The sequence below is a fragment of the Opisthorchis viverrini genome (genome assembly GCF_000715545.1).
Source record: "Opisthorchis viverrini unplaced genomic scaffold opera_v5_89, whole genome shotgun sequence".
Taxonomy (NCBI): domain Eukaryota; kingdom Metazoa; phylum Platyhelminthes; class Trematoda; order Opisthorchiida; family Opisthorchiidae; genus Opisthorchis; species Opisthorchis viverrini.
This window is the reverse complement of record NW_008751744.1, coordinates 1217559-1242065: the sequence shown is the minus strand read 5'-3', so window position 1 is coordinate 1242065 and position 24507 is coordinate 1217559. Positions and strand designations below refer to the sequence as shown.

Genomic DNA, 24507 nt, shown 5'->3' with positions numbered 1-24507 from the left:
GTTGCCTTAACATTAAACTAGGGAGCTGTGCTAAACAGGGGTTCCATTGTGTGCAAGGCGGATAAATAATCAACCGTAACCTATGCAGCTCTCCTAAACTCGCCTATCTTGCGCGAGCCACTTCTTTGGAAGGACCTCTAATACAACTACATACTGTAGATCTGACCCTGGCAGTGCTTCTAAAGAGTGTAACAGACGTCTTCCGTTGTCTGCTTCCTGTAACAGATTAGGGAGCAGGTATGGGTCACATGTATGCATCCAAACTATGCCAGGCAGACTGGTGTAATGTTGACATCATAAACACCATCAAGAATGGTATGACCCCATGACTGATACCATCAATAAAGCCTACATTTGCATTCCAGATTTGGGAAAGTGTTCTCTTTCCGCCATAATGCAGTGTATGCAACTATCCGGGCCGTTGAACTTGTCCATACTATCGAGTTATCCACCTGAAAGCCTATGTTCTGCTGAATTGTCCGTTGTGGTAGAATTTTGGTTGCGCATATCGACGTTGTTTGGCTATTTGTCACTGTTCGGGACTACGAAATACACTATCTTGGTGTCAGATTTCTCCATAGGGATCAAACGGTGTGGCATTTTGTTCTATTCAAGTAGAGAAATTTAGCGATGGAGCCTCAATGAAACATAGTAAGCGGATGACTTTGCCGTTGGGATTTGTCAACAACCAGCAGCATTGTGTAAAACAGATACGTATCCACTGGCGGACAAAGCTTACCCATTCTTTTCGACGTTCAACGAACTGTATCAGTTGGCTTTGTGACAACTGCAGATGTGGTTCAGATGGGGTGTATCTTCCTGATACCCACGGATGTTCGAGCACCTGGACTGTATTCAATCGCTGGGGCGGATCAACCACCAACAACCCCCTGACCACGTCTCGTCCATTCCAGCTCACTTTTTCCCAAGCTTCATTATCAAACAACAATTCCCCATTCAAGATGGCCCGATAGAGTTCGCTGTCTGTTTTTGGAAAATACGGGTCGGACCCGCATAACCTGTGAGGGGGGAGAATGTGAGCATGGTGAACAACTTCAGCAGAACCAGTAAGGTGCGAATCATTTGTTCTTTGGCCACTTACGCTATTAATTTATCAGACTAGTGGAAGGACCTCTTACTGGTTTGGGGTCCAACCAAAATTTCAAAGAAATCTGATGTGAGCTTGTGTGGAAAGGATGGAATGAGCAGCGCAGTAGTGTCGAAATGAAAATAAATTTTTGGTGTAACTGCCAGCAGCTACTAGTGTTTTTTTATCCACATGCATGAACCAGGGTCTGAATCGAGCTGGCGCTATACACTAGGACATTCATGTTCAAATTCACTTGTGACTTCAAAGGATAGTTTGGCCGTTGTTTATGTTTTAATGCTTGACGGATGTTGGCCAAACAGTTCGAGTGTGAAATCAGCTGCAGCTTACACAGTCTCTAACCATGTTCGTGCATGACGATGAGACTGTAGGTCAATAGGTGGTGCTGAGCTATATGAAACATGTCGATACTTTTTATCCGTCCAATTCAACCGAAGTTGATGAAACGACTGAGACGGAACTGTCTCTTCCCGATTGCTTTTTATCCAGACAAGCTTAACTTTTGACGAGTTACTGACGACCCTATGCTGGGTTGAAACTGGCTCAGCGGTTAGGGCGCAAAATTACAGACAGAAAGGTCCGTGGGTAGAAACCAACTTGTGCATCTCAACTGCCCCAGGCAAAATCTCAGCTCTTGCGCTGCATTTGGATTGGATGGCACTTGGGAACCGAACGGGTGTTACAGTGAAGGAGTGTTACTATTTTTATTTCCTTGAGGAATTTTTCCAGTCGTCAAACGGGAAAACCTCCATGAAGAACTCTGTCCCATATAATGAAAACTGCGATAAGCTTTTCAAGTTGCAGACCTAACCGGCGAAGTATTTTCATACTAAGTATCGAACGGTAGCTAGTACTCTTTTCTTGCTTTTATCACCGTTGGTGGATGCCTTTGCTAACAAGACTGGGAGCCGTCGTTCTGATACCGATCAAGGAAGTAATTTTCCTGGACCTGGTAACCGCATAAACTCGAATAACTCCTTGATTTAGCAACATGTACGCCGTACCAATGAATGTTCTGGCTAGCAATACAGACAGTATAGTATGTGGGTGACTGGGTGGCTACACCAGCTGCCAGGCTGACTGCTTCTGAGTTGCCTTAACATTAAACTAGGGAGCTGTGCTAAACAGGGGTTCCATTGTGTGCAAGGCGGATAAATAATCAACCGTAACCTATGCAGCTCTCCTAAACTCGCCTATCTTGCGCGAGCCACTTCTTTGGAAGGACCTCTAATACAACTACATACTGTAGATCTGACCCTGGCAGTGCTTCTAAAGAGTGTAACAGACGTCTTCCGTTGTCTGCTTCCTGTAACAGATTAGGGAGCAGGTATGGGTCACATGTATGCATCCAAACTATGCCAGGCAGACTGGTGTAATGTTGACATCATAAACACCATCAAGAATGGTATGACCCCATGACTGATACCATCAATAAAGCCTACATTTGCATTCCAGATTTGGGAAAGTGTTCTCTTTCCGCCATAATGCAGTGTATGCAACTATCCGGGCCGTTGAACTTGTCCATACTATCGAGTTATCCACCTGAAAGCCTATGTTCTGCTGAATTGTCCGTTGTGGTAGAATTTTGGTTGCGCATATCGACGTTGTTTGGCTATTTGTCACTGTTCGGGACTACGAAATACACTAGCTTGGTGTCAGATTTCTCCATAGGGATCAAACGGTGTGGCATTTTGTTCTATTCAAGTAGAGAAATTTAGCGATGGGGCCTCAATGAAACATAGTAAGCGGATGACTTTGCCGTTGGAATTTGTCAACAACCAGCAGCATTGTGTAAAACAGATACGTATCCACTGGCGGACAAAGCTTACCCATTCTTTTCGACGTTCAACGAACTGTATCAGTTGGCTTTGTGACAACTGCAGATGTGGTTCAGATGGGGTGTATCTTCCTGATACCCACGGATGTTCGAGCACCTGGACTGTATTCAATCGCTGGGGCGGATCAACCACCAACAACCCCCTGACCACGTCTCGTCCATTCCAGCTCACTTTTTCCCAAGCTTCATTATCAAACAACAATTCCCCATTCAAGATGGCCCGATAGAGTTCGCTGTCTGTTTTTGGAAAATACGGGTCGGACCCGCATAACCTGTGAGGGGGGAGAATGTGAGCATGGTGAACAACTTCAGCAGAACCAGTAAGGTGCGAATCATTTGTTCTTTGGCCACTTACGCTATTAATTTATCAGACTAGTAGAAGGACCTCTTACTGGTTTGGGGTCCAACCAAAATTTCAAAGAAATCTGATGTGAGCTTGTGTGGAAAGGATGGAATGAGCAGCGCAGTAGTGTCGAAATGAAAATAAATTTTTGGTGTAACTGCCAGCAGCTACTAGTGTTTTTTTATCCACATGCATGAACCAGGGTCTGAATCGAGCTGGCGCTATACACTAGGACATTCATGTTCAAATTCACTTGTGACTTCAAAGGATAGTTTGGCCGTTGTTTATGTTTTAATGCTTGACGGATGTTGGCCAAACAGTTCGAGTGTGAAATCAGCTGTAGCTTACACAGTCTCTAACCATGTTTGTGAATGACGATGAGACTCTAGGTCAATAGGTGGTGCTGAGCTATATGAAACATGTCGATACTTTTTATCCGTCCATTTCAACCGAAGTTGATGAAACGACTGAGACGGAACTGTCTCTTCCCGATTGCTTTTTATCCAGACAAGCTTAACTTTTGACGAGTTACTGACGACCCTATGCTGGGTTGAAACTGGCTCAGCGGTTAGGGCGCAAAATTACAGACAGAAAGGTCCGTGGGTAGAAACCAACTTGTGCATCTCAACTGCCCCAGGCAAAATCTCAGCTCTTGCGCTGCATTTGGATTGGATGTCACTTGGGAACCGAACGGGTGTTACAGTGAAGGAGTGTTACTATTTTTATTTCCTTGAGGAATTTTTCCAGTCGTCAAACGGGAAAACCTCCATGAAGAACTCTGTCCCATATAATGAAAACTACGATAAGCTTTTCAAGTTGCAGACCTAACCGGCCGAGTATTTTCATAATAAGTATCGAACGGTGGCTAGTACTCTTTCCTTGCTTCTCTTACCGTTGTTTGTTGTCTTTGCAAACAAGACTGGGAGCCGTCGTTCTGATACGAATCAAGGAAGTAATTTTCCTGGACCTGATAACCGCATAAACTCGAATAACTCTTTGATTTAGCAACATGTACACCGTACCAATGAATGTTCTGGCTAGCAATGGCGTAACCTAACTGCGTTCCTCCCAGTAGTTGATTTAGCACATGTACACCGTACCAATGAATGTTCTGGCTAGCAATGGCGTAACCTAACTGCGTTCCTCCCAGTAGAACAACAAATGAACTTACATAATATGTAGGATGATTCCCAATGCCCAAAGGTCGAACGTCTTGTCAAATATTCGACTTGTCAGCAGCTCAGGGGCACAGAAAATTGTATTGCAACACAATACTTCGATGTCCATATCTTCAATCATAAAATTGTGCAGTGCGGCGTCAGCTGTTTGGTGCGATGACAGAAATAGATAAGCTGAGTCAGGTTTCCAAAAGACACACTGTTGGGATCAATAAGAGAAATCTTGGAAAGGATCGAGAAGTTGTCATTTCAAAGACCTCTTCGATAGGTAGCGATTGTTTACTGAATGTTGTCTCAACGAGTACTCATCATTTCATTGTGGTGAGTGATGCCAAAATGTCCTCACGTTATAATGCTCAACGTGAAAATGTACTGACGTGAATGGGATTAGGCAAAAAGTGTATTTTGCAACACACATCCAGTAGAAGTTTCAAGGTAAGTAAAGTTAGCGAAACGCTACACTCTTTTGCATACCATTTTGGTTTTGACGGGAGACTCACGCTGAATCCGTCTGAATATCTCCTTTGTGGCGTGCTGAAGCGATTTGGGTCTAAGTAGAACATAAGAGTGACAGTAACTCGGGGATTGCTGCTACCCGATGAGCCCCAAGATGAGCGAAACCGGTCGTGGGCTGTCGGAGAGTTTTCATTAACCGTATACGTAGCGCATTACGTCTATGATTCCCTTATCTTATTGCTGAAGGCCAGCAAGAGCTATTCGCGCCATGTTGTAACACGAGTCTAGCTAGTTGTAGGCGGTCGCGAATCTATGGAATACGCATTCAAAACGTACTTGTCTGGGTAGTCCCCCTACCGCACTTCTTCTATCTTTTCCACACCAATTACACTTACTGGATCGTCGTTGGAGGCGTCCAGCAAATCAGTTACTTCAATCAGGTGATCGACTGTTAAGGCACGATAACTCGAGAGCGCAGCGCGCGCTGGTCGATTAGTGGTAAACTACTCTCTGTTCACGTATTATGTACTGCCATAAATTCAAGACCTGGCAAAGGATATGGGCTGGTGGTGGGTTTAACTGCTATCAGAGTAAAACACAAATCAAAGGCTCTCCTTTGGTGTGGAATAGTTGTACTAGTAGAAGAGGTTGACTGTGAAGTGAACGCAACGTCGAGTCAAAGCTGGTATTCAACGCTCTCTGGTGCCTTGGATGCCAAGATCAGGGGACAAGACCAAAATGTTTTCTATGGAGAAAATATATTTTGACAGCTGAGGACGGGACATCAAGACCATGTCTCAGTGTGGTCGTTGTTCTTACATTGGGATATTCTGCCGAAGTATTATGTGGGATGAAGTGAGGAATAATTTGGGCTACAAGATCCAGCCCTGTGCTGCCAGCTTTTGGCTACAAGGATGCAGAACTTTTCAAAATTTCACTCCGTTTGTAATGATCAATAAAAAAATGCAATATTTTGGAGTTTATGAACACAATTTCCTGAATATATGTCTCAGTGTGGCCGTCGTTCTTACATTGGGATATTCTGCCGAAGTATTATGTGGGATGAACTGAGGGATAATTTGGGCTACAAGATTTAGCCCTGTGCTGGCAGCTTTTGGCTACAAGGATGCAGAACTTTTCAAAATTTCACTCCGTTTGTAATGATCAATAAAAAAATGCAATATTTTGGAGTTTATAAACACAGTTTTCTGAATATATCATGTTACTTAGGCCCACTGTTGTCAGGGAAATCACCCTAGACGCCTGCTCGGCATGCCACATCAAGTGTGATCGGAGCATTACTCAGACCTACCAAGATGAATTTCACTCTTCAAAGTCGTAAAACATATCTGTTGCAGTTGTTATGTTATTTACCACTGACGAAATAAAGATATCAAAAGATGGCAGTTTTGCGGACGGTGTAGTAGGTAATGAAACTGGAGGGCTGAAACTCCAATGCTGGACCAACTAGTGTAGACAGTGAAGCTCACCGATGAGTGCAATAATATGATTTCCCACCAGAAAGTGCTACAGTCGTAAACGAGAGACCTATTTGAGTCTCATGCATAAGAGACTTGTTAGCCTCACTAAGATGTTCAATCAGGAATTTTCCAACTTGGGAACGGATTGACCACCTTTCACCTCTTCAAGGGATGGGGCTTAGAAGGTCGAGGTTCAATGCGGTAGCAACCGCCTCAGCTTTTGCGAAACATGACTAAGCTACAGCGAAATCGTCCCTTGATCCTTTTCGAACTACTGTCTGCGGTTAGTGTAACAAACCTCAGCCGAGGAAAATAAATTTGGTCCGACGTCCAACACGTTTTATAAGTCTTTGTAGGTGTGTATGGTTTTGAATCGTAAACAGGATTGATTGCACACAAAAGCTAGAGAAACCCTACTTTGTTGATAAAGAGACATCTTTTTATGACAATGCCTGTGAAGTGCTGCAAAAATGGGGTACTTTTATCCCATGGAGCTTCCTCTCAGTGACATGCCGGGTTCAAGGATTCCCAAATAAGTAGTTCCTCCAGCAGTCTTCAACAGTTTTTCCGATACATGGAGAAAAAGGTCATTGAAGAACGAGCCTCAGCGAAATATCTGCACTCTATAGGTGCATCTGCTGATATTCGTAATGCACTACTCATAAGGTTGCTGAAAATTTTTCGACATCACAAACGAGAGATTCAGCTAGGTTCCAGGTGAGCCTCTCGCAAGGCCAAATTTAATTTGTTCCGAGTGTATTTCGCGTCTGATGATCTCATTTCCTTTACGAAAATTTCACCCTCGTTCATAAGTGTGAAAATGAAGAAATGGAGAGGACTGTGTTACCCGCCTCCTCAGTGCTGATTAGCATGTCATCTAAAACAATCGATCTTTTGCAGCATCCCCGTTATAATATTAGGCACAGGCTTGAAAGAAAAACTGTTAATCGTGCGGTCATACTGACAGTTGACCTAAAGGATGTTGGCCGTTTTTTGTTCGAAGGCTCACACTGTCTGTCACTGCAATGAATCCACCCACGACTGACAGTCGGTAACAGGATGGGTAAAGGACTTTTCAAGTTGAGGGCAATACGGTCGTATTTCCTGCAAATCACTCGGTTAATTACTGTCTATTTCTTTGCCTGTTATCTATTTATTTGTCTATTTACTCATTTATCTCATTACTACTTAATTATACATGCTTTAAGATCCAACAGTGAATTCGATTTGCTTGCGGTTAGCTTGCGACTGGCCCGCAACTAACCAACCAGACACAGGAAATTGAGAACACGTCAGATTCACAGGAAACCAATCAAACTACGCGAAGACCGTTTCCAGAACTACCAGATACTGTTTAGAAGCTATATAACCACGGGCAGAAGAGGAGGAATCCATCCACTGAACCATGCACCGACTCGATTGGTGATGAAACGTTTGCAATCCAACTTCCAAGCTCGGCGAACAGACTAACGACCAAGCAGCGCACCCGAGCCACCTACATTCTACAACATTGCTAATAGCTTGCGGACAGTCCAAATCGTGTATAATCGGACAGAAATATCAGTAGGTTATCTGATGTAGAACACTTTATCGATTCCGCTCTCGTGAGATTATTGTTATGTGAATCTGAAAAGCATATCACTTGTTTCGCGACGGAGGTAAAAGTTTTATATCAACTGGGGCTAAGCACCAGTAGTCCGTTCTTATCATACTTTCTGGCCACAGGTCGTTACGATCTCACACGTTTGTGTGGTCCGCTTATTATACCAAGTGTCCATTATATGAGGTGTATAGTCGTTCCACAAAACTGAAAAGAGCAACATCACCTGATTCCTAATTATTTCACGGTGTCGTACGAGTTAGGGCTTGGAACCGCTGGTAATCTTGGTCCACGAAGAAAATTCATTGTAGAAAATTCATTCTAGCGAAGCAAATTTACGGAATAACTCAACCCAGTTGGGTGTAATATCGCTCTGCGTATTTTGACATGCTAGATAATGTTCGAAAAGGGTTAGGTATTAGGACGACGTACAAGACCTGTCAACAAATTCTACCGTGCTCTGCTTACTTCAGGTAACCTAAAGAACACTGGCGGTTTTTTCAACCTGTGTAACCCCACAAGGCTTATTTGTTCCTAGATAAACAGTCATGTGTTTGGTTTGCTTCTCTTGTTTTGCTAGAAATTTCAGTTCTTTACTGCTAGTCATTGTGAAAAAGTTCACCTGTATAACGTCCGGTACGACGTAGCAACCTGCACGAAGGTCGATTCCACACTTTGCAGGACGCCACCTATTCTTAGGACAACAGGCAACAATCTCGTTTATCAGAATCGCATTCACAGTGATCTTTATCTTTTGGCTCATCTCTACTGGTTCACTGGTTGTGACAGCGATTGCTAATTTTATGTCATTGAGACAACAAAAGTGTTGGATTGTGATTTATAAATCTGGTTCACCCTGAAGTTTGGTCTACTCTCTCCGTTGATTCTCTGCGCCTCTTTCCAAAGTATGTTAGGCTCCAACGTAGCCCACCTGGTTTATGGTATCCGCTGGCGTCAAATACAAAATACATTTTTCTAAAATCTGTCCAAATACACACACCACCATTTCTATTCTGCACTTCACTGCCACTTAAGTAACATAAAGCAGCTGAATTTTGATTTTCTCGATTATGTGCACTTTGTGAATTTCGCGTTATTTTTAGAACAGACAAATCTTATTTTCAAAGGGTAATAGAATCCCAAGATTTTGACGTAATTTTTGTTCGTTCACATGCGGCTTGTAGAATGATTGTTCGGAAAGACCACGGAACATCTTCAGTAGCTGAATAAATACTAGTTATTTGATGCTAATACATCGTTCATTACAAGTATTTTAAGCAGTATTGAGTGTTGTTAGCACAAATGATGCGGTCCGCGAAGTCAGAGCAGGAGAGTTCTTATGCCAGTTTTTGTGCCTTTGAGAAATGGATGATTCGCCACTGTACAAACGCATGGATGATTTTTCTTCATGAAAACGCGTCGACAGCTCACGACCGGTTTCGCCTTTCTTGGGGCTTACCAGGTACGGGAGGGCCCTGAGTTTCCGTCAACTCCATGTTCCGCTTGAACGAGAGACTCAGTTGAGTCTGTCGTGAAAATCAAACCGATATGCAAATCAGTCTAATTTGGGTTCAAGTCGAACAGAAAGTTGACGGAAACCGGTTGACTGGGCCTACCTGATGAGCTGCAAGAAGGGCGAAACCGGTCGTGGGCTGTCGAAGAGTTTTAAGCAAACTCGGGAGTAGTTTTCTTTACCGGAATATAGTACGATATCTCGAATATCTTGCGAAATGAAACATGAAATGGCCTGTGTGCAGTACATTCAGTTGAAGAACATCATGGACGAGAGACTCACTTGAGTCTCCGGTGAGAACCAAGTTGATTTGAAAATGAGTGTATTTGTCGATATGGATGATTGTGTTTAAAATGTGCTTTTTGAGGCCAACTTTGGAGGCAAATGTCAGGTTATCACACCAGTTGTTTACATGCTACTAGTGACAACGAAATAACTAAATGAACAGTTCAAATTTGTAGACGCTGTGCTAAAGATGACTGACCTGGCGAGAAATATCCGTAATTCCACATTCATGCCACGACTTGTGTTGTTATAACTGTATGCTAAGTGAGCATTTTCTTGTGTCTTTACACATCCTAAGTAGAATCGACCCAGAATCGCATCTTCTTTTGGCGCTGCTCGGTTGCAAATATCTTCCTCTCCACTGTTTGAATTCTGTTAGTTGCGTCTTGCATACGGTGATTTTTATCGTTATGTATGCTGAGAAATAAGCTTTCACGCAATTTTCATTGTCTGGGATGATGATTTCGATATACTACGATGCCACGATGTGCACAAATGGTGAGTTTCACGTATAAACGTTTTTGCTTAACTACTTTCGTCTACAAGTGCATTCGTACCATTACTTGAAGGAACTCAGTTTTGAAAGGAGATGAATCACCCAAAGCTTTCCATTAACTCCAGTTTGCTACAGCTGACTGATTCTTGCTGCATAACCCTGCATGGACTGGACAAATCTTTCGGTTGAACAACATGGCAGTGAACTTATCCTCTAGAGGGAACAACAGAAGTTGTTCAGGAGTAACATGGAGCGAGTAAAAACGATAGCCTACACTCTTTTGCCTTCTGGACAGGCGACGCCTTATAAACTGTAGTCAATATTACCATGATGCTGAAGTGTGACCTTATGCATACTCAGGCATTTGAAGGTGGTTTTATAAACTATATCTTGTCTACAGTGTTTTCGAGGCTCAAAGAACACTTTTCTTGTAAGACAATATTGAGGAATTTCGTTTAAGCGTCCCATTTCAACAAGCTAGGACTGAAGTTCTGCCATGGGTAGCTGGAATTTTATAAATGTTCTGAACAAAAACCCATCCGTTGCCACATTTTCGGCTCCCCACACAATTCAGTAGGTTTAAATCAACGATGGCAATGAATTTACTAATTCAAAGCATGTGGTGACCTCAACTAAATCAGCTATTCAGTGCAACAAGTGATGACTTTGATATCATCTTCGGGAAGATTACTGACCTCTCCAACGATGTGCTTTTACAGAGGTAAGTGAATACTGTCCAGCTGATATGTGCTTGTTGCTCGAAACGTACTGCCTGGAACCTTTTTTGTTATTTCGGTTCATTTAGTTCCAGAATTATGGTTTTGGTTGTTTCCATTTAGCAGTCTAACTGTACACATGAAATTACTCCATCCCCTGCCTGGAACTCATGTACGTTATGTAGGTTTCGTTATTCCAACACGTTTCAAAATTTTGTTGCGTAGAGGGACTATTTTAACGACACATTTGTTGACGATTATGGCCTCAAAAGTACTATTGTCCCACTAACTGTAGCCTTGTGCTCTTTGTCGTGTGCCACGGGCCTATCATTTTTGCTGCACCTAGCTGCTCAACATACAATGTGCTCAAACAAGCATCCCTTTGATTCCTATTATGTGTAAGACCGATCGATTTAAGCCTGCACTTGCCTCTACAGTGTCCGCTGAGTGTGACACGGCTGAAACAAAGAATTACCTTCGCCCAAGTCAAGGCAAGGGCCACTATCTCAAAGTAGACGGGGTGAAAAAAATCTCCACTGGCCTCCAAATATTATTACCATGTCATTCATTGTGGTGATTCATACAGCTACAGCGATAAAGATCTTTAATTGATATTCATTGTAAAGTTGTTAGACACGGCTAAATTCAAGTTTACCATGGAACAAAACGAGTAAAATGCCATTCTGAGTTGTGCGTTTGTGTATAACGGAAAGACAAGTACACTAAGCGGAAGACTCACTTATTTTTACGACTGCGTTCTCGTCACGAGAACTGAGGACAAGATTTTCCGGCTGAATGTAAACAGAAGCAAAAGGTGATTCAGGTTGAGTAAAATGATCTGCTAGAGTACAACAAACCCATTTTCCCAATGTCCGATTGTTGAGTCAGTCCCGCATGTTGTCCTGCCTGCGTGCCACTCCCACAACATGACAAGACTCTGCGCAAGGTAATCCCAATAATGTAAACTACGAAAACTAAACCACTGTACATCCTGGCTCGGGCTTACTTTTTATTGTAGGCTGTTGTTTATGATAAGTTTTTGTCCACCCATTTTCACTCTCGGCAGTGTGAAAAGTGTGATAAAAATATTGTGAGTTTCGAAGGTTTACTCACCTATATTACACAACCATGTCAGTCTATATTCATGCTTTGCTATAGTTAAGTAGCTCGAGATAGATGACGGACATGTCTTTAACCTACAATGCATCCAAGTTGAACAAGCCTTTATCCACCCCCCAAACCTGATTGTTGGTCTACTCGCCAAACTAGACACTTGAATTGCAAACGTTTTACAACCAATTGGGATTAAACTGCCATTGACACTGCACTGAAGACGTCGTCTCGACTGATGAAGGGATGTTTGCAATCCAACCGCTAAGATCGGTGAACAGACGAACAACCAAGCAGCGCACCAGAGCGACCCGTATTCAGCAACGTCACCAACATTTAGATTGGCTTTGAAAATCACCTCACTCTGACTGGCAGATTCAAGTTGCCATATATGCACTCAAATACTGACAGGAGCACATGAACTTGATCTTAAAATTAGGACCGCACCAACGGGATCCTGGCTCAACATGATTGCCTAGCTACCATTTTTTTCGAGCGGTCACTTTCCATCTGAGTCCCTCGTTCAGTTAAATGACAACCTGGAATAAAGTCTGTGCAGGTCGGAGGCGAATCATTTGCACCAAGTTGTAGCAACCTAAGTGAACGGTTGATAGCTGAGCCCAGAGTATGCGTGCAACTACAAAATACCTTATCATTTCTGATCTAGTGAAGTAACTTTTCGGTTCAAGAGACGACACAAAGAAGTCTTCAAAAATAGACTAGTTAGTCTTTGGGTCTGGTTTATAAACTGAATCGTAATTCATAGTCGAAATTTTGCGAGTCAAGAAGTTAGCACAAAAATCGTGAGACAAATGGATTGTCAGGACAGGTGGGCTGCTCTTTTCAAACATTCGATCGGCAGACAGTAAGTTGAGCACACCGATCTTTTGGCTACCGCAGGGTTTAATTCTTGAACACCTAGGTGAATTCACCTTAGTACCGGAACCGTTTAAAATTCGCGGCGAACTTGCTTGAAGATCTGTGACAATTTGAAACGTTGTATGACTTATGTATTTTATGGGTGTTGATGAAGCCGGAGACGTTTCGGCACGCATTATTTCGCAAAATGAACATTCCTTACATAAAGCAGCAATTTTTCCTAGTGTTCAACAATTTTTTCTCTGAATGCTAACCACAGCCTTTTTTGACGATTTGGATACCTCGACGTCATACATCCAACCATTCGAGTTTCATACGCAGCACAATCGAACCAGTGTTTCCTCGACGCTGTTATGACAACCAAGTGCCAATAAGAATTGCTTTCCTGGATAGATTGTGTGTCGAACGCGTAACACACGGGGTGACAAGGAAGTGTATAGCACCGTGAATAGTTTAGACATTGTTCCAAACTTCCACTGCAGCTCATCGATAGTCGGTATGTGTCCTTGTGAGTTTTCACATCATCCAATCACAGATGGGCCAGTTTTAGTGAAGCACTAAATTGGACTGTTTCCAGGAGCCGCCATGCGAATGCGCACGTGAATGCATCCGAGTTTAATGCCATAAAACTACGTTCACATTTTCAACTGCGCAGACGATAAAGGCGTCAGTGCTAGCCAATCTAAGTTCAGTTCATTAACAGCTCATAGACAGCAACATCGAAAAATTATGGCCGAGTTAAGGCTGTATTCACTTTCAAACTTTAAATTGCAAAGAACCACAAGGCTGAGGCTGAAATTGCTTGAATAAAGCTTTGACATCCAATAGGATACAAATGAGAATCTCCTTTTTTGGGGGTAACAGAATTGCACCTTGGTCGTAGTTCGTCCAGTCCCTCCGAACTTCTAATGTTTTTCTTGGTTAATTCAAACACATTTAGACACATCGCTGCCGAAGAGCCCGATTTTTAATTCTGATCAAAATGAACCAGCAAAAGCACTAGGTATAAAATTACGAAAGGGTTGATGTGGTAAAAACAGCATTGCTATTCACGACAAAAGAATAAAAACAAACGAACGTATGTGACAGTAATTTTCGTCCCGAACTGCCTCGAAAGACGAAGAAGGTCTTTGATGCCTGCATCATTGAAAGACCTTAAAATCAACAGTAGTTCACTCAATCGATTTACTCAGGAGTATCACCTGACAAAGACCTTAAAATCAACAGTAGTTCACTCAATCGATTTACTAAGGAGTATCACCTGACAAACTTACTCGTGACTGTGACCTCAAAGTCACATCAATAAGGACTGTGAATGTCCATTATGTACTTTTTTTTAATAGTCGGTGAAAAGTTTGCTGCTTCGAAGTAAATCTCCTCAATAGATGGGTAGCTTTAATTGCATTCTAAATTCAGCAGTTAGGATTAGGAAAGAAGTTCATTCGTTTTCCCCAAATAGCATAACTTATAGACAGCCGCTTGGATGTATTGGACCGGCAGTAAGAAACATATAGAAAATATGTGATTCCGGACTTAATTTTAAGATTGAATTCGCCATTGCATTTGTGGACAAACCTCTTGAAAGAACCTTTTCCGGTTTTTTTACATACTAATTTCACGAAAGCTAGTACAATATAAGGCAAGAAAAGCAACAATCGAGGAGACACGCATTGTTACTGATTTCCTGTGATAATAAGCCCGCTCCTGATGACCAGAAAGTACAAGTGCAGCAACGTTGAGGCAGCCTGAAAGGCGTCATCTTTTTCAGTCAAAATAGACGCAATAGCCACCCTGCTCAAAAGATTTTATACACTGGTAGTGATCTGTAGATCCATTTTTATCAAACCAAGAATGCTGTTTACTGGTCACTACATCTCAGTTTAACGCGAAATCTGGAGGTGAACTCGGGGTCATGAAAGGGTTGGCGGCACCAATAGTAAGAGTGATTCTGCGAATGTTTTTCAAGCATTTTCACGTGACTTTAAGTGAAGTGGGACTGAATTACCGTATTAAGCGACTATTAATTGAGAATGTTTGTTCGAAAAGTAAATGAATGAAAAAGCATGGTAATACAGTGACTCTGTACAGTTCTTATGAGGAAAACGAATTTTGGGTCCCTGCCTTAGACAGGAAAATTGACCCACCAACTAGAGCCTAGATAATTTACTTTTGGTGGGGTTGATACTTTGTAAGCACCCGTACTATACTTGCACTCAGGGCAATAAAACCCTCAGTGGCCATCTTTACAGAGCGCGAAAATATTACGTAGAGCACTGACACCGTTTGTTTTTAACCTTGTTTTTTATGAGTTAGATGGAGAACGGTTGCTATCTTCAATCCGTTTTCACCAAAGTATCATGGTCTCTCGGGTATAAAGTATAAAATAAAGCTTTCAAAACTAATTCTGCAGGATCAGGGGGTATTGTTTCCGTGAAGAAGTTTGTTTGTAGGTTCTTTGTGCCAAAAGTAAATTACTGAATACATCATACGTAATAATTGAGTAGTGCCTTCTATGGCTCTGGTGGGGTTAATGTAAAACGGTTACAACCATACGTAGATGTTTCATACAAGATAAATTTACTCTTGTCCAATCTAATTTACACCGGAAATAATGAATCCGAGTTTCAGAACCGATGACGTACTTTCAAATTTTTGTGGATAATTCCATATTCATGCAAGTACCGCAAACCCTCGACAATCTGACGGAAGTACCCAGCAATCGTCATCTCCGTGTAGTTCTTCAATTCCGAAAGCCTAAGTCAAAGGCCGAAAGGCAAAGTGTGAAGAGTAGTTCGTTGCAGTTCCTGCTAATTGACAGCAAGAACGGAAGGAATGATTAAGGACGTCTAAAGTTTTTCATGGGAACGTACAAAATTAGGAGATATCATCCGCTGGATTTGTCTGAGGATTGAAAATTCCGATACCTCTTACAGTAGTAAAGGATGAAAAAACGTTCCGGACAACAATATGTGGTTAAATGATCCATTAGTTAGTTTTTATTGACCCAACTGCTCAGATGTAGTACCTTCTTGGTGCCTGGCTGCCCTGAGATGTTGCTGTGTAACGGTAACAGGAAAACTGAAAACTACAAGTCAGCATATCACATGATTCCCCGTACAGTTAGGCGCTATGTTGTTGTCGGGTAGAATAATCTATGGTACATGATGGCGTATCATCTGTTGATTTAGATAGTGTTATGTCAAACAACGCGCACGCAAGATCGATTTATGTCCGGTGCCACATTGGTTCATACCTATTCTAAGAAAAATGATCGACCGAGTAATCGGTACCGTTGTTCACCGATGAGTTTGAAGTTTCAGTCTGAGTTGAATCACGCTGCACCAGGGTCCAGATATATATATATATATATATAATATGGATGAATTTTTATTTTCACTTTCAGGAAACCATGGATAATTGGTGAGTGAGAATTCCGGATTCGATGGACTGAGAAACTTAGCCGCACGCCAAAAGTTGCTTGCACTACCCGTGACGGCTGTGCCTCACAAAATCAGAATGAATGATTTAAATTTAGGGATGTATGACGGGGTTCCAGACTTCTGGCCTTGCAATCTGTGGTAAATTTGCATTCTTTTCAGACGGATCGTGTGCACATTTGGTTGGTGCTTTCATTCGAGCACGTCAGAATATATCTGAGTGAATACCGACGCTAACTCTCCATGAGTTTTGGGCTATTCCAACCATATGTACTCCCGCTTGTATCAACACTTTATGAAGGTCATAACAAGGTCATATTTAGGGTTTCACTCTTATTGTTCAGGAATAACGGGATTAGTCAAAATTGCTAACCAAATATCAGCTGTTAATGAATTCATTTTTGTGTGAAATTTTGAACCAGCATCTTTATCAGGATTCCCATGCTGGGTTCGTAAAAGGGGGCTAGCACAATCTTTGGGCAATTGCTACAACCCTAATTTTACGTGCGCAAAGGCCACCTGATTTTTTTGATGGCACTATATCTGAGGTATCACAGTATATATCATTGGCAAAACACTCTCCAGTGAATTGCTGAAAAAATGTTTCCACCAAATGTTTGGGCAGTGTGTGACTCTAAAGTCAGTTTACTTAATTTTAATTAGCCTTTCTAAAACAGCTGACTTTTGATCTAGCCCTGACATGTGGGTCTGTATTTTTACATTTGATCAGAAAACTTGATAATATTTCAGCAAAACCATTATTAGCCTTTAAGACAAACAGCACTGCTTATGAGGATCGTGCAAATTATTGGAGCCATTGCATAATTGATTGAGGTAACTTCAGGTGTCCAAGCGAACATCTTTTCTCTGCAAGACTTGACGACTGGAGCTTGTGATTGTCTTCTACTCCCATCTGCAAGTCCTCATCAATATCACCACCATAAGGCGTGTCGATGGATTGGTAGTTAACCAGTTTTGAGGAGGATGGCAAGTTGGTTTAAGGTTAGGTATTTAGAGAAGTTATCTTCGTGAGATAAGATGTATGTAGCTTGGCCGTTATATCCACAGTAAGCTCTTACATAGAGACCTTCTGTAAGACAAGCAGGTAAAGACTACATTATGGCGGAGATGCTAGATTCATGTGTAAGTAGAATGCCTCGTAGATAATCTAGTACTCCGAGGAAACACCATCACATTTATTTGCGTCTTTAAGAAGTTGGAACGCATTTACATTATAATGCCTCCGTCTGTCGGCGTGCTGAAATAAATGCTCTAAACACACTCTTGCGTAGGCTTGATAACGTCCGTAAGCTCACCAAGGTATACAGAGTATGTGCAAAATTTCAACATTTTAGATCAGAAGTCCATCTTTTTTACCCGCAAAAATGCAGCAGCAGTTGATTGAATGACAACAGAGATATTTAAAGTTATAAATACAGACTTTAAGAAGAAACCTCACTCAACATTTAACTGTATGCATATACTATATGGTTTCTTCTGAATCAAGCAAACGTATCGCACGCTAAGTGCGAACCGTGTAATGACGAAAAATATCGTTTCCTCGCAAATCAAGCTGTATATACCACCGTCAGATTAACTTGAACGGAAAGGATTTAGAGTATCAGTTGACTGTTGGAGTGTTGAAGCGGACATGTAAACCTCATTGTGGTTATGGATTGTCAACCATCAACTCAATGAAGGACACAGAAATAACAGACATACAGCCTACATTTGCTTCATGTAGCTTAACATAGTACCGTCTTATATTGTGAGATCAAAAATTCAGAGGAGGCACTTGACTGTTGGTGTGCTAAACCAGAGGCGTAATTCAGCTTTCCGGTTTCCATTATTTGCACCGTCATTGGTACATAGGAGCGTTCCGACACTGGCCTGGTAGGGTGTCATGGGATAATTGCGCACAGCAAGAACATCCATAGTTTCTTATTTTATGTCTAGGTTCACGCTTCTACTCAACCCGCAGGAATAGATTAATCTACACCTTGTATTGGCTAGCTGTCTGTCTGTCTGAATTCTCTTTGACTCGCTTGCTTGTTTTTAAGGGAGGATAAAGGTAACGTATTTGCATCTGGGGAGGTTGTATTGGCAATCACCCATACAGATAAAAATGAGGAATTCTCATTTACCTCGCTGTGAAAAACTGAAGTATTCGAATGATTCCAAAAGAATTTCGACAGTGATACAAGTCCATTTGCCATAGGGCCGTGAGTTCAAAGATGATGTTAGCAATGCCTGCAAAAATATCTTTTGGGGCGTGTGATTTTGGTGTTGGACAGCCGTGGGGGAAGGTTTTGATCACACCTGTTAAGTCAATTGCCGGTACCAGTGGACCTTGTGTCTGTGATGGAACCAAAGTCTGGCATTAAGTGGCTAATTACTGAATGCGTGGTTTCCTTTTGAATGTACGTTAGACCAACATTTTTCCATATGGCGGATGTTTCCTGCTCCATCATCTTTGGGTGCTTAACAGGCCTGTACAAACAGTTTAACATGTTCTTCAATCCGAACAAGCGCTTTGCAAGTTTGCTCAACTCCTCGTGGTACGTATGTTCTTTTTATACCGTCTGGACTAGTACGTTGTAGCTATCCCTTTACCCATATACTTGACTTTTCAACTCACAGTCGCTCACTAGATCACGAAACTCGTCTTTTTTCTACACTCCAAACAATGTCACAGAAAAGTGACTCATGTTATATTGACTGCCTGTATGGTCTAGTAAGCATAGCAACACCCAGTTACACGCAAACGTACCGGCATATAGGAAAACCGAACACAGTGAACATACACAGACTCGCGCGTGCGCAGGGAGCAGGGTGTTAACCAACCACCACTCGACCATGGACAATTTCTGAACACGTGTAGCAGCCACATTGCGGAGAAAACACGTTTATACTGTCCAGACTTTCGCCAAGGGACTATCACAAATGATGCGTTCCATTTTTGCTTGCTCCACATTTTGCATTGCACTTATTTCTAAACATGTTGAAATTCACCACTTTCAACCAAAGTAGAAACTGATATTAGTGCATATACCTTCTCGATTATATTATGGGCGCCATTATCTGTGCACCAATAATGTTCTTCATGCTTACTTACATTTGATTTTCAACTAATCTTCTTGCTTCTTACACATTTTAAACCCCACTTTATGTTTGGAATGAGATCTATTTACGGCAGAAAAGTATTTGGGGGATTCTTTGCATGCTTCACCTCTCTGTTGGGTTTACAGTGGATTCCGTCTTTGAGCACACGTCAGACTTTATAACGCTTTAACGGTATGACGTATTTTTCTTGAATATGTGTTCGCTTACGCCACGTGATGTTAATTTAGGGTTAATTGGTCTTCACAGTGGACCGGTGATTATTGGGTTACAGATCCAGTCAACAGTGCCTCGCTAATCCCAAGTGCTTAATACGGATAGGGTAGCGGAGCCTGAGTAAGGTGTGGGTTCACACGTTTGTATGCGTGTTTTGTAATTTTGAGCTATTGCGTCGAGTGGCTCACGGTTTATCTTTAACCCTTGAGCGAATTACGTCCGGGAATGGAGCCTACGGGGATAGAGCATTCACGTTTTCCACCATAGAAAAATTACTGTCCTGGTGTATCGTTGAAGTTTTCGTCATTATGTATTGCACTAGTTAATCTGCAGTAAATTATTACAACAAAGCAGCGGCTACAGTCGGATAAAAATTGGCCGTAAAATAGTGTGACGCTAACATGTAGCAAGAAGTCTTCTACTGATGTGAATGTTAAGAAGCTGTATCAGTAGAGAATGATACCGCCACAATTAGCCTCTCTGTTCTGCATGATGGAATCTGTTCCAACTTGGGAAATTCCATGCTCCAAGAGGGAACAGGTTAGCCAAGTTTCACTAAGAGCAGTCGGATCCCAAGGATTTGATGGGTGATGACGAATTAATTTTATTAGTCGCTCTTGGTTGTTTTGTCAGCTGCGTTGTTATTGGCAACCGCATTTTTGGCTTGAAAACAATAAATACACGAAGTGTGGGAGAACGGGTTTCATTTTTTATCTATTCGAATTAATTAGCTGATTTGCTAATTGACTTTCGTGTTTAAATCAGTTTAACCTGTTATCTTTGCTAGTGCTCCGCTCGCTCATACTATTGGTCACTCTACACATACACACAGATGAAGCACATTTCTCTGTCCATTGTGAAAGCTATGGAAAAGGCCCTTAGCTATATGAAAGCAAAAGATGAGCCTTGTGTCTGCGAATTTGCCGGAACCGGGGTAATTTCGCCCGAATCCTCAAGGTAGAGAAATATGCTCACTGGTAAATACGTCCCAGATGGTCAATCGCCAGTCAAAACCAGAATTCCAGTAAAACAGAAAACCACGGTTCAGTGTAAGCCCCATTCACAATAGTCCTCCGGTGATGCAACAGAGTCTATCTCCTTGGCAGGTGGCAGACATATGAGGTTCGACAGATATTCTCGCCACCAAACAGGTTTTAGTTAGATATGACTGAAGTAGAAATATGGAACTTGTATGGTCGGGGGTGATAAAATAGTGAAACAGAGATTTACCTGTGAAAGAGCTGTTCTCCTTCAACAAATTCGTAAACAAGATATAAAAAAGTACTCGTCTCAAAAACCTCGCGCAACCGCGTCTGAAAAATGGTGTGAAAATCGAAAATCGTCATACTATATTTGGGTGTTGAAGTTTCAGCAGTACAGCGACACTACGAGGATCCTGAACACCTGGTTTCTATAAGGAACATCACGAAATTCACTGGCAGAATACTTTTTTCTGGAGCACCTTTGTTGCGAACAAATATTTGGTTCCTCGCTCAATGCAAGCAGCAACATATGAACTTGAACCACTGAAAAAGTTGAGTGAGAAATACAAAATCCAGATGTATGAAGATTGTTCCTGACTCACTTTGGTTGGTATGCTCGTCTATATGAGTGAACCATAAAACGGGATATGCAGCATACTTGCCAACATCTCTAATCATTTCATATATGGCCTCATATGGCCTAGACTTGTTGCTTTCCACAATAACGCACGCCTCTGGCATGTTGATTCACAACCTTTGAACTAGTGGGGTTATCAGGTAGTCAAGTTCATACAATTAGTGTATTAAAAGTTCGAGTCAACCGAAATTCAGAAAGTACATGTCAGAAACCCTAGCCTGAATGGCTGCAAGTAAAATTGTCTCAAGGCTTCTGGATCTGAGATCCGTAAGACAGGGGTGTTACGGTCGCACTATTGAGATGTGTGGATGAGCCATGGTCCCAGTTTACTGGGGGTATCTCCATAGTGCAAGATTCACAAAGTCACGCGTTAATATACAGGATCGAGGATTTTTCCTGAGTTTCCCGCGTCGCTTGTGTTCATGTCGGTCACTGGCTGTCGTTCACCTGAAAGGCACAAGTGAAAAAAGGGTGTAGCACTGCTCTTTATGTTCTCAGCGCGGGGCAGTATGCTCGCCAGCGCGAGGATTCGCATAAATAAATGTCTAATAGTGCTTTAAACCGAGTTCTAGAAGGAGCGTGAAAAACCGTCGGAGGAAGGTCATTCCATGGAGCTACTACCCGAAATGAAAAAAAGTTTTGTCTAATGAATGTGTATGCCCTGAGCTTGAAAATTTTCTTACTGTGTCCCCACCGTGTGTTTGCTGGGTCAACGGTAAAAAACCTGTTGACCAAGCTTGGTTCAAACAGGGCGGAAGTAAAAATTAGGCCCCTCGGAGGCGATGGTACTCCAGGGAAAGACATCAAGCATCGCGAGACGGGTTTCGTAGTCCACGGATTTGAGGCCTGCAACCATTCTCGTGGCGGCTCGCTGGACATGCTCAATGAGGGTGACGTCTTTCGTGCGTCCTACGTAGACAATTTGGTTGGCGTACTCCAGGAGCGGTCTGACGTAGGCTCCATAGAGTATTTGGAAGTCCATGAGAGCGATACGAGAGAAGGTGCGTCGGATCATCCGTAAAATGACGAATGCCCCTTGGGCCGATTTCTCATGTTGCAGTGAGTAGGACAAGCTTGAGGAGGCCCAGATGCCCAAATTCTTTTTGGCATCTATCCTCATGATGTTTTCTGGGCCTTCCTCATAGTGCGTAACAAAAGCATTCGCTGAGTCTCCCCCAAATGACATATGGACGGCTATTCCTTATTCAGATGAAGGTGCCAGTCCAACGACCACTACCTGGCAGCGTCCACATCCGTTTGGAGTGCACTGGCATTGGTACTTCAGGATTTCAAGTCGTCCACCAAAAGCGGACATGGACTCGCGAGAACATCTGGAAGGTCGTTGACGTGGATCAGAAACAGGAGTGGTCCCAGGATGAAGCCGTAAGGAACTCCAATGGAGACCGGCGCTGGAGAAGAGTAGGTCGAACCTATTCTCACTCGGAATGATCTGTCTGATAGGAACGCCTTGATTCAGCGAACGATTTTTCCTTGAATCCCGTAAGACTCGAGTTTATGAAGCAGCGGGACGTGTGTGACCCTATCAAATGCTTTTGAGAAGTCGAAAAATATGGCATCCGATATGAGTCCTTCGTCCTTGGTTTGGGTTAAGCTGTCCATAAACACGAGCATGTTTGTTACGCAAGAACGGTTTGGGAGAAATCCGTGTTGAGCTGGAGATGTCAGGTTGCTGGGCGTAAGGCGATCTGGGATGGCTTGCTTCAGAATGCGTTCCATCCCCTTGCACGGCACGCTAGTGAGGCTTATAGGCCTATAGCTGCCAGGCGATAGTCGGTCACCAGTTTTGTATATTGGCGTGACAATCGCTTCCTTCCAAGCAGGGGGAAGGCGGCCTTCGTCAAGCGACTGACGAAACACCAAGTGTAAATGGTTTGCCAGTGTGGAGGACGTTTCTTTCAGGATCCTTAGATGGACCTCGTCGAGCCCCAACTTGCAGAATGGATTGATCTTGTGCGAGAGTTGACGAATGTCCTCCACCGTAAAGATCAAGTTGGTTAGAGGCTGTTCGTAGTTCCGCCTTGACAAGAGTGGCTATGACGGAGACGCTGGGGCTGAATATAGACACGCATAGTGTTCTCTGTAAGCCTCAGATACCACTGTTGGGTCATTTCTGTCCCTCAAGGAGAACGCGGATGGCTTGTTTCCGCATCGATGTCTCGTGTATTTGAACATTACGTTTTTGTTTTCTCGGGTGAGATCCAGAATGGTGGGTTGTTTTCGTATGTTTCATTGGCGGATTTCCGATTTACATCGATTCCGCATTTTACGAAATGCCAGTTTATCTTCTGTATCCCCTGTAGTCAACTTTTTGAAATAGAGTTGGGACGGTATTAGAGCTACTCCCCTAATACCGGAGCTGACCCCCTATCCTCTAAAACTCGAAACTGCGGCACAGCCTCCCATTATCCTGGAATCGCTCCTCGCCAAAGCCCGCCACACCGTCACGACAACTTGCGGCCGAAAGTCACACAGACCCTCACAATGGTCTCCAGGCCTGCATCTCTTTTTTCTGACCATGAGCCCTCCACTTCTACCCTTGGACACCCGCCTGTGCCTCCCCAGACATCAATTGCACCAAATAAATTCACCCCTGTGATGTCGGACGCAGAATCTTTCCAGCTACTATCCGGTACTACAATGGAAGATGGGAACATAGTCTCTCGCTTCAGACCCCCCGACCTAATGACACATCGCCCTTTTCCACCAGAGCGCGCCCTCGGGCTCAAACACCTACTATTGGAAGATGGATAGTCTCTCGCTTCAGACCCCCCGACCTAATGACACATCGCCCTTTTCCACCAGAGCGCGCCCTCGGGCTCAAACACCTACCTACAAAGCCTGGTATTGTAACGCCCCTGCCTGTGCAAAATCCACAAATTCCCACTCGTCACCTGCTACCTCCTCTGCCTCCTCCGAAGCCATGTGTAGCCTCACCCTTACAATCTTTAAAAAGCACATCAGGCCATACACGCCGCGCGCCTGGAAGCTTCTATCCACAACGACCCATGACCAGCTCCGACTCTCATCAGTTTCCACTACCCAAGCCACCAGCCTTCGTCCCGCCTGAATACCATTTTCGGCGACCACCCAT

General features: G+C 42.9%; 2 protein-coding genes across 2 annotated transcripts in view; both read right to left on the bottom strand.

Moving 5' to 3' along the window:
* Positions 1-610: 610 nt before the first annotated feature.
* On the bottom strand, positions 611-21499 carry T265_04971 (hypothetical protein; the record flags this gene model as incomplete). The annotated part of the gene is made up of 10 exons (XM_009169848.1): positions 611-1019; positions 2353-2414; positions 2938-3217; positions 4460-4610; positions 11753-11804; positions 15645-15756; positions 21006-21088; positions 21124-21186; positions 21223-21301; positions 21417-21499. 10 exons carry the CDS (start codon positions 21497-21499, stop codon positions 611-613), a joined length of 1374 nt encoding a protein of 457 aa, XP_009168112.1.
* Positions 21500-22868: 1369 nt separating this feature from the next.
* Positions 22869-24507, bottom strand: part of T265_04970 (hypothetical protein) — a gene marked incomplete at both ends in the record, with an annotated part of 30519 nt that continues 28880 nt past the window's right edge. The window contains one exon of the mRNA XM_009169847.1: positions 22869-23433. Within this exon, the coding sequence (XP_009168111.1) occupies positions 22869-23433 (565 nt within the window). The remainder of the gene's footprint in view (positions 23434-24507) is intronic.